The sequence below is a fragment of the Eriocheir sinensis genome, chromosome 31, assembly GCF_024679095.1.
Source record: "Eriocheir sinensis breed Jianghai 21 chromosome 31, ASM2467909v1, whole genome shotgun sequence".
Taxonomy (NCBI): Eukaryota; Metazoa; Arthropoda; class Malacostraca; order Decapoda; family Varunidae; genus Eriocheir; species Eriocheir sinensis.
Genome location: NC_066539.1, coordinates 16,009,400 through 16,019,862, shown reverse-complemented (window position 1 = coordinate 16,019,862; position 10,463 = coordinate 16,009,400). Strand labels below are relative to the sequence as shown.

Sequence of the window (10,463 nt, the reverse complement as noted above, 5' to 3'; positions counted from 1 at the left end):
ATGAAGGACCAAAACCCTCCAGAAATCTGCATGTAAATCATTCAAGGGAACAACAATATTCATCTTCAAAGTTGAGTCTAAAGTAATAATTCAAACACTGATATTCACTCTACCTGTTACATGTGTTCCTCAATTAGAATTACCTGATGTCTTGTCCTAACGAAATTGACCTCTCTTTTGGCCACTCCTCTTAACTCTTTTTATAGGAGTGATTTGCTGGCTTTTTTTTCATTATTGCTGTCTTTCTTTTGTTTTGCCCTTGAGCTGTCTCCTTTACTGTAACAAAAAAAAAAAGGGAACACGTCGAAAGGGGCTATTACACTGGGCAAATTTTCCGTGGATCTTCAGTCAAACCACGATTTCCGCTGGCGTGGTTCTCATATTTCCGTGGTTTTCTGACGCGTCCACAATCTTCCAAAGCTACGGTAGATTTCACCGAAGGATGACGGTATTACTCACCATTAGCAGCAGCGGCAATAACAAGAAAGAAATGAGAACCACGCCAGCGGAAATCGTGGTTTGAGTGAAGATCCACGAAAAATTTGCCCAGTGTAACAGCCCCTTAATGCTTCCTCTAAATGCCTAACCTAATTATGTTTGTCCTGCTCCCCGTTATCACAAAGCCCTCGATCGTCTCTTTAACCTTGACTCTTATCTGCTGATGAACGAATACCCAATTAACTTTTCCCTTATCATCCCCCGAGACGCAAGCCACTTCAGCGCGAGCGATGAAAGCAGTAATGGATAACGCCGGAACATAACAGACTGAAAGCGCGTATTGATTTACCCTTCATTATTCCGTGACAAAAAAAAAAGTGTTGCAGCGGAGCGGTTCAAATGATTTCCTGACGTCGAAAGTTTCAGGAGTTGCTTTTTTTGTCAGTCTTTCCTCGATGGTTAGAGTCGGGTAGGTTGAGAGGATTAGGGGAGAGGGAGGGGTGGGGGAGGGATTGGAAGAGGCTGACTGACCGGCAAATGCAAGTTTTTATCAGTGTTATCAGGACTGAGCTCCACTGAGACAAGGGCGAGGCAAGGCAGCGGGTCAGCCCCCACCAGTGCGACCCACACCCTCGGCCAGCCAGCCAGCCAGTCGACCAGCCACGCAGCGATCGACACAATACGTATATACTAACTTACCTGCCCGATCTGGTAAATTACATTATTATTAAGGCGAATATTATCATCACTATTATTATTATCATTATTATTATTATTTGTAGTAGTAGTAGTAGTAGTAGTAGTATTGTTGTTGTTGTTGTTGTTATTGTTGTTGTTGTTGTTGTTGTTGTTGTTGGTGGTGGTGGTGGTGGTAGTAGTAGTAGTAGTAGTTGATATTGTTGTTGTTGTAGCTGTAGTAGTAGTAGCAGTAGTAGTAGTAGTAGTAGTAGTAGTAGTAGTAGTAGTAGTAGTAGTAGTAGTAGTAGTAGTTGTAGTAGTAGTAGTAGTAGCAGTAGTAGTAGTAGTAGCAGTAGTAGTAGTAGTAGTAAAAGTAGTAGTAGTAATAGTAGTAGTAGTAGTGTCACCATTGCCATCACCATCATGGTTGTACCGATGCATGGTATTGGTATTGGTTTTATCGGGTTATTTTTGAAGTATCAGTATCGGTATCGGCAACTGGCATTTTTTACAGCCAAAAGTCATATATTCCCATCATAATTTATCGCTATGGCAGATTCTATTGTCAATTAATTGTTAAAACGCTACATGGCCGTCATATTTTCTCTTTTATATCATGACAACCCTTTGAACGAGGTGAAGCCACAAGACGCAGTTTGACTTAAGGAAAAAAATAAAAGATCTCACAAAAATAGTATGCTGAAAGGCAGATTATGAAGTTAAAAAGACAACAAGTTTTCATCGTGTTCCGTCCATGGGCCTTGCCTGAGAGTCGCGAGCAGCGGTGCCAACTCAGAGGGCCGGCGGGCGTAGGTTACTGTTAATTGTAGCCCTTTGTGTGTGCTTGTTTGACACATGAGACTGGCGGTATATAATAGTCGATGATATACTTTAGCCAGTGTGGTTGAGTTAATCAAACCATGAGGGTACTTAAGGACAGTGTGATGCTCCTCCTGATAGCCTGGAGATAAGGCGACAGTACGTGAAGCCGTTCGCCTGGCACACAGCGGTGGGTATGACGTGACTGGGTGAAGGCCGTTATCTCAGCTCAAGCTCGTGCATGTGGGGTTCTTTTCGACTGATATGGCGTCTAGAACTAGCATGATCATCATTCTTTATTATGATGACAAAGACCATGTCAAAATTTGCCTCATTAAATAAGAAAGTACATAAAGTTCGGCAGCTTTTCCTCGTCGCCAAGCCATCCTCCAGAGCAGCACTCCGACACCCATGATCGCACACTCATTTTTCTCAGAAAATAGGATACCAATCACATATACATCAATATATTTCCACAGGTGAATACTTAGGGCATGTTCACACCAAGTTGCGACACCTGAGATTCATTAATAATGACAGGGGAAGGAAAAATATAGGCCCCTGTCATCGACAAAATTGAGCCTCGGGCAGAATTGAGTCTGGGCATCTATATGCCTCGGATTTCTTCGCTATTATATATTGTAAGATCGTTCTGTTGACATGTATGGGTAAATTAACGCGTTCTGTATCTACATATCGAAGGAAAACGCAAAATTCTCCCTAGTAAATCAGAAATTACATAAAGTTCGGCAACTTTTCCTCGTCGCCAAGCCATCCTCCACGGCAGGCAGAGGAGGGAGGTCTTGCAATCCCCCGACCGGGTGTTGCCATACCGCCCACACTAATCATATACCTCTCAAAGGGTGCATATCTCATAATTTTATAAAGAAATGGGCCTCCTCTACTCGCAAAGTTATATTTCAAGTTGAAAAACGCGATTTATAAGCATTTATACGTAAATCTGATAATATTGTTAGCGTTACCGTCAGCTCCGAGGCAGTAGTTATTTAACAACAAATTTAACGTCACACAGAGCGCGGTAAACGTTTGTAGATCCGCGCGGTAACCCGTGACGTCATCGATTAGTTGGTAGTTATGCAGCGCGAGCTTTGTGAATCTCAATGTTCTCAAAACTACGCACTAAGGGCCCAAAACTACGAACTAAGCCTTTGTGGATCGGGGCCCAGAATCGCCGAAGTCTTCCTCAAATATAGAATATTTAGGATTAGTTAGACCTCATCTTGACCATGCTGTTCAGTTCTGGTCACCTTATTATAGAATGATAGAATCGGTGCAGAAGAGGATGACTAAGATGATTCAGGGGTTGAGAAACTTGCTATAAGAGGAAAGACTCAAACAGTTAAACTTGAATTCTCTAGAAGGGAGAAGGGTGCGTGGAGACATGATCGAGGTTTATAAATGGATGAAGGGCTTTAATATGGGGGATATTCATAAGGTTTTGTTGGTAAGAGAACCGGGTAGGACACGAAGTAATGGGTTTAAACTGGATAAATTCAGATTCAACAGGGACATAGGCAAAAATTGGTTTACTAACAGAGTGGTGGATGAGTGGAATAGACTTAGCAGTCATGTGGTGAGTGCCAATACAATTGTCACATTCAAAAATAGATTAGATAAATTCATGGACAGCAATATTAGGTGGGGTTAGATACACGGGAGCTTAGGTTCAAAGGAGCTGCCTCATGCAGGCCTACCGGCCTCTTGCAGACTCCTACGTTCTTATGTCCTTACGTTCTTAATATCCATTGAAGACTATGTTTGCTTGTTTGCCTTTTAATTCTTTCCTATTCTTTCTTTATCTATCTGTCTGTCTTTCTTTCCATCTATCTATCTATCCATCTCAGCACAGGAACACTATAATAGTCAGTTTTGTTTTCCGCAAGTAGAGTGGCAGCCTTTTCCTCTCAGTCTACAGAACCAGGTAGCAGGCCTCATATACCTTCCCGGCTGGGGCCCAGACACGCCACGTGCTTCCCTCCTCCCCTCACCCCAGCCTTCAGGCCGCACGATGGGTCATCCTGCCACGCACCGAGGGGTTCTGGCGCTGCTGCTGCTAGTGGTGGCGGCGAGCCCTGCGTCATGGGCCCAGCAGCACGTCCCTGAGGCAGCCCAGGAGACTCAAGGTTAGGCCAAGATACATTTAGTATTAATTTTGTCTTGTTTGTTGGTTTAATGGATCACTCTCCAAAAGCCGCCTGCCACCAATGTTAACTGGAAGTGTGTCCCGTAGCCAAGGCGAATAACGACTGCTGGGATTTATTTAAACCTCTGTAAGATGGCAGCCAAGAGACTTTCACATTAAAAAAAATAATAATATAGTGATAAAGAATGTAATAAACAAATAAGTAAAATCTCTATAATCATGTGATTCGACCAGAAAGAACATAGATGCAAATGTACTACCTCCAGCACCTCTCCTCCCATTACATCGCCCTCTTTCCAAAGTTCTGCAAGTTGTCCTTATTAGAAACATATTTGCTGCGTACACAAGATTGTCAAGTGAGTGTTGGGTTCGGGGCATGATAGCATAACAAATTTATTCGATCTAAATGATTGCACAGCACTACCTCAAGAGCGACCATCCTAAATCTAAGCTGTTCAATCATCAAAGTCAACGCGAGCTTTTCAAACAGAATATGATAACATTGTGTCTGCAAGAGAGCGGTAGGCCTATGAAGGACAGCTCCTGTAAACTTAGCCCCACTTATCCTTCCTATCCCTCAAGTTACATATCCTATTCTTGAAGGTATCTATCGTAGTGGCACTCCCCAGATGACCGCCAAACTTGGTCCACTCATCCACCATCGATTTGTTTCTTTGTTGAGTCTGAACTGATACAGATTAACCCCATTACCACCACTGAAAGGAGAGAATGGAGAGATGACGGGCCCTCGAAAAGCTATTCCTCTACCAAGATAAGACAGAGAGAATTCTAAACAGACGTACAAAATGAAAACTGTAAACATGCAATTGTGTTCAAGGAGCAGCAGGTAGGAGGGAATATCTCCGCTCACCCTTTGTGTCGAAAGCTTGGGTGGGCGTCGGGCTGTCTGGACGCCCTTGACTCCGGGATGGAAGCTGTTCCGTCTTATTTTCCAATAAATGTACACTACGAGCATGGCCCTGGACCAGGCTCCGTTATTTGGCACTCTTTCGTGTTCATCTAATATGTTTTAAGCTCAAATAACATTTTTCTTTTAAGGAGAGCGATATAATGTGAGAGGTGTTGAAAGAAGACTTGCATCTAGTACATTTTATTGAAGCTTTTTCTTTTCTCAAAAATTGTTTAATATTTTACGGCACCAGAAAATATTCATGATTATCGGTACCTGAACATTATCATACATACAAAAAATTCTTGGAGGTTTATGTAATTATTCATTTACTTTTATTAACCTCCCGTCAATACACGGGGTTTCAGAAGTCGAGTTTCCCGTTGAGGAGCTGTTAGCGTCTCTGAGGGAGGTGCTGGACCAGTACGAGACCCTGGCCTTCCCGGGTATTCCTACGATCAACATTGTCTCCGGAGATCAAGTGAGGTAAGGGCGAACGTGCAGACAAACGGACGAAGAACACCATAATAAGAGAAACGGTGTGCCTCAAGAACGAGGAGAACGAGAGCTTTCCAATCTTTGCCTCGTAGAAATGTTCAAAAGAAATCGCCCATTAATCTTGACGGTCTCCAAGGCTTCACAAGACACCTAAATATATTGTCATCGGCGAGGGTTCTATAAGACTATTTATTCAACCAGTCCTTAGTGAATAATTTCCTTTATACAGAGCGCTGCACCTATGCAGATACTCTCAAGCAAGCGTCACGTAACAATGACCCAGTTTAAAAGTGGATTACATATTTACAGGCACAAGCTAGATTCTTTAGTCGCTGTAGCTGGGATATCATGGTGAAACAAGGAATCTTTTGTGAGGTTCAGAGAGTTAGACAAAAAAATCCCAGTAGCTCCGGGGGATCATAAGTCGAGTACTGGCAATAAGATCAGCGTCCTTCCCTGTTCCTTTGTATTCTTCTGCTCCAATTATGCTGCTTTGTTTCTGTCACAAACCCAGAAAACTGTAACTACTCGATAACGTGTGTGTGTGTGTGTGTGTGTGTGTGTGTGTGTGTGTGTGTGTGTCTGAGAGAGAGAGAGAGAGAGAGAGAGAGAGAGAGAGAGAGAGAGAGAGAGAGAGAGAGAGAGAGAGAGAGAGAGAGAGAGAGAGAGAGAGAGAGAGAGAGAGAGAGAGAGAGAGAGAGAGAGAGAGAGAGAGAGAGAGAGAGAGAGAGAGAGAGAGAGAGAGAGAAATTACGGAAAGGTCCAAGCAGTACCTATTGGTCACTGTGCTGCGGGGGTTCATATTATAAACCCAGTTATATTAATTTTGCTGACATTGAAACTCCCTTTTTAGTTCACAATGATAAAGGAAGAGATACTGCCTTGGGCCGACCATCAGGATCCACCGGGAAGAAGGCTACCGGCGCAATAGGCCACGACGTAAAAAAAAAAAAAAAAAACAACTAAAAAAAAGAGTGTGTCAGTGAGCCGAGTAGATTAGTAAACATGGAATTCAGTATGTAGATGGCAAGTATATCGAGACACCCACCTCTCCTCCCGAAATAACTGACCTCTCTTTTGGCCATGGACTCTTCTGAACTCTTTCTCATAGGGACGGTATTTAGCGTTTTTCCTTTTATTTTTGTCCTTTACCGTAAAAAAAAAAAAAATAAAGTGTCCGTCAGGTTTTAACTCTCGCCTGCTTCACCCTCTCCCTCCCCCCACCAGCATCGCCATCTCCCTCTCGGATCTCTACCTTGAGGGGCTAAATAATGTGAAGCCGTCGCTGGACCCTGGATTAGCTGAACGTAGGGCGGCCCTCCAGCTGGATTGGAAGAAGATCAGCCTCCTGGTGGGATCCTATACCTCCAGCGGTCACATCCTCAACCTCCCGTTCAATGGAGAGGGACCCATGTAGTAAGTTATTGTAGGCAACGTTTTTATTGTGTGTGTGTGTGTGTGTGTGTGTGAGAGAGAGAGAGAGAGAGAGAGAGAGAGAGAGAGAGAGAGAGAGAGAGAGAGAGAGAGAGAGAGATATTATACAGGCAGACAGTTTCAGAGATGGACATACAAGAAAAGAGGTTAGACAGAGACAGAGACATAAATATATAAATACATAAATAAATGAAAAGACATAGATAAAAAGTTGGGCAAAGTTTTTTTTTTTTTTTTTGTGGGCCCTGAACACGCGAGAATGATGTGCTAACAGCAACCCTTCGCAGCCTCCGCCTCCATGACCTCCTCGTCACCGTCTCCGTCAACTATACGATCAAAGTCATACCATCCGGAGTGTGTGCTGTGGCAAATACCAGCGACTACGACTTAGACCTCATACGAATGGAGGTAAGGAACACACACACACACACACACACACACACACACACACACACACACACACACATGACATATCTTTTTTGTTCCTTCCTGGCTTTAACTTAATGATAATGATGATGATGATAATAATAATAATGATAACGAATTGTCTACAGAAATATGGCGTCCTACCATAAGAGTGGTTAGTTCACGTGGTTTAGTTAACATGGTCGTCAGGTTTCTCAGGCCATTGGGGATTTGCCGTTATTGCTAAAGGCTTTGCAACCCGCGTGTGTATATTGCTAAGTACTCAGTCACCTGTGCTACTGCCTTACCTCCTCCCGCACATTTTTCATTAGACTCACCTGGAAAACCTGAACAAGGGCACGGACCAGGGCCAGTTGGTGGACCTCGTCGTTCCTTCCTTCGGTCAAGACATTGTGGAACGCCTGGAGGTCCTCATCAAGAGCAAGTACTATGACTTCCTCGACAAAACTCTTGTTGGACTCATAAATTATGTCGCATGTCCTACCAAGCCAGAGGGGGATGTTCTGAAAACTGACGAGCTCATGAGTGTGATGAAAGACATTGTCAAAGACTTCCTACCCACACTCCAAGATTTTTAGACTGTGCTCCTAACTTGAAAGGCCAGACCAAGTGCCTCTTAAAACAATGGTGTTTCCTGTATCTTGTACAGTCTTTTCCTTTGTGCTTTGCTATTGTGTTCGTAAACCTTTATTTCATTACTTGCACGTGCGGTGCCAGCCATTGGCATGGTTATACTCACAGTGCGTGGCTTGCACCTCGTGAATCGTGGATCTAAATCTTCTTCGTGACGTGACCCGCGGCAGGACGAGGAGGAACATGCTCAAAGCTGATTCTCCTGACGAGCAACGTTTGACTGACGTACGTAATAATAATTATTATTGACCTTCGGTCTCAAATATATTTTCTAAAAATTAGCAAATTCGTATTGTATTAAGAGTGGGAGTTGTATCCTGACTGTAACAGCAGAATGTACTTCCTGTACAGATCAAGATGTCAGGATAGTCACCGAGCCCCGACTTGCAAAAATTCAACTCAGTGTGACTGTGAGGCGATACTTGATTTATGCCGTGCATTAAAATATTTCAGTGTAATCTACATTAAGTTGTTGTTTTTTCCTAACCTTTTGATGTCCGTTTTTGTTGCATTGATTCAGAATTTATTTTTGTGTCCCACCAGGTGCGTCAATTCACTGTTCATTGATAATAACAATGTGATCCGAATATTGAAGGCGGCAACAACAACAACAACAACAACAACAACAACAACAACAACAACAACAACAACAACAACCGCAGAAGCAGCACCACAAAATACAAGAGAAAATAATAAATAATGGCAATAACAATAATAATAATAATAATAATAATAATAATAATAATAATAATAATAATAATAATAATAATAATAATAATAATAATACTACTAATAATACTAATAATAATAATAACAATGATAATAATAATAATAATAATAATAATAATAATAATAATAATAATAATAATAATAATAATAATAATAATAATAATAATAATAATAATAATAATAATAATAATAATAATAATAATAATAATAATAATAATAATAATAATAATAATAACTACTACTACTACTACTACTACTACTACTACTACTACTACTACTAATAATAATAATAATAATAATAATAATAATAATAATAACTAATAATAATAACAATGGTGATAACAATTATAAACAATATAGTAATGATATTGAGATCCTTGCTTACGCCACAGTACCAGCCTCAGTACGGAATACGTAGTTCTAAAAAAACAAAGGTGTCTTGATCAAGGAAGGGCTCAAATACACTTCCCCAAATACAACATTTACTAAGTAATATAAGTACGGTTCAGTTCAGTTATGGGTCGGGAGTTTTGCCTTTGTAACGGCACTCCCTGATGTGTCTTTACTGTCTGGGTCTATTATTTTCCTCTTTTTCTTTCGTTCTTTTTCCTCTTATTATCCAAAACTTCTGTACTGTTGCTTCTGTTTCTTCAATGTGGTTATCTTCAAATAAATATTCCCAATGATGTCGTCCTCTTGGTCTTGGTCTTGGCCGTGTGCCGTTAGCCAGGCGAAGACTCAGCGGAGGTAAACAAACAGCGATGGATTCTGCTGAGGCTTAACATCCACAGACCAACTCTAGAGGACCTGCAGGACAGCGACACCCTCAGCCCCAACACAGCCTTCAAAGCTCTCAAGTGTACACAGACCTTCCTACAGATGTCTGCACAGCTTGACAGAATCTAGCCCCCACCCGGAGACCCATCTTCACTACATCTATCACCAGAAAAACATGAACCACGCAAGAAAGTCGTTGGTTGGGTGAAACCGTAAATTGTCCGAAGTGAGTGACTTAGAATGAAAATGAGATGAGAGAGACAAAGACAGTGAATGAGATGAGAAATAAAGAATACTAACGTGATAGAAGTACACATAGAGAATAAGAGGGCTTGATTTACATAGATTTACATAGAAAAGACAGAGTTACTTAGAATGAAAAGAAGGCTGGCTTGCAGACTTGTTCAGATGAGTAAAAAAAAAATGGTGCATAGGGGGTGAGTCAGTGTGCTCCCAAGTGTATGCGTGCTTGATTGCGTGACAGATACAGTTAGTGTAGAGTGTAAGGTTAGCTTGGGGAGAAGACGGAGGAAGTGATTTAATTTAATTACCTAGTAGGAAAAGTTTTGTACAAGTATTGGAGCATCGAGGGAGACATCCGTGAAGGGCAGACAGGTAATAGGTGTGCTGAGGGTTATAAATGGAAAACGTATGAGCATGGGGGTAGGAAAGGGTATGAGACATAATAATATTATCTCTTATCATATGCATCATAGACAATGGCATAAAGTTTAACACAGCAAGCAGAAAGGCATGCATTGGAAATGAGCTGTCTAAGAGATGGTTGTGGTGTATCAAAATGGGACAGAGAAAGTGGTATATAATTGTAGAGAATCACTCCCTGCCTCCAAATTACAATATTACACCTTCATATTATAGTTAAGGGACGAAATACATGTCCCTCAACCATAATATGAAGGCACAAGTAAAGAAAAAGGCCTAATCCCCTTCCCCTAA

General features: G+C 41.6%; 1 protein-coding gene across 1 annotated transcript; it reads left to right on the top strand.

Annotated features, from left to right (window-relative positions):
* The first annotated feature begins 984 nt into the window (after positions 1-984).
* LOC127005966 (uncharacterized) lies at positions 985-8,468 on the top strand. Its single transcript, XM_050875440.1, has 6 exons — positions 985-1,149; positions 3,865-4,079; positions 5,378-5,495; positions 6,735-6,923; positions 7,229-7,349; positions 7,679-8,468. The coding sequence occupies exons 2-6, from the start codon at positions 3,965-3,967 to the stop codon at positions 7,943-7,945; spliced, it is 810 nt and encodes a 269-aa protein (XP_050731397.1). The 5' UTR covers positions 985-1,149; positions 3,865-3,964; the 3' UTR covers positions 7,946-8,468.
* Positions 8,469-10,463: the final 1,995 nt, after the last annotated feature.

Bases quoted from the DNA above. Each gene is read 5' to 3' on its own strand.
- LOC127005966 (XM_050875440.1), top strand. From the start codon at position 3,965: ATGGGTCATCCTGCCACGCACCGAGGGGTTCTGGCGCTGCTGCTGCTA. The intron at 5,496-6,734 runs GTAAGGGCGAAC...TCCCCCCACCAG, and splicing joins GTCTCCGGAGATCAAGTGAG to CATCGCCATCTCCCTCTCGG. The intron at 7,350-7,678 runs GTAAGGAACACA...ATTTTTCATTAG, and splicing joins TAGACCTCATACGAATGGAG to ACTCACCTGGAAAACCTGAA.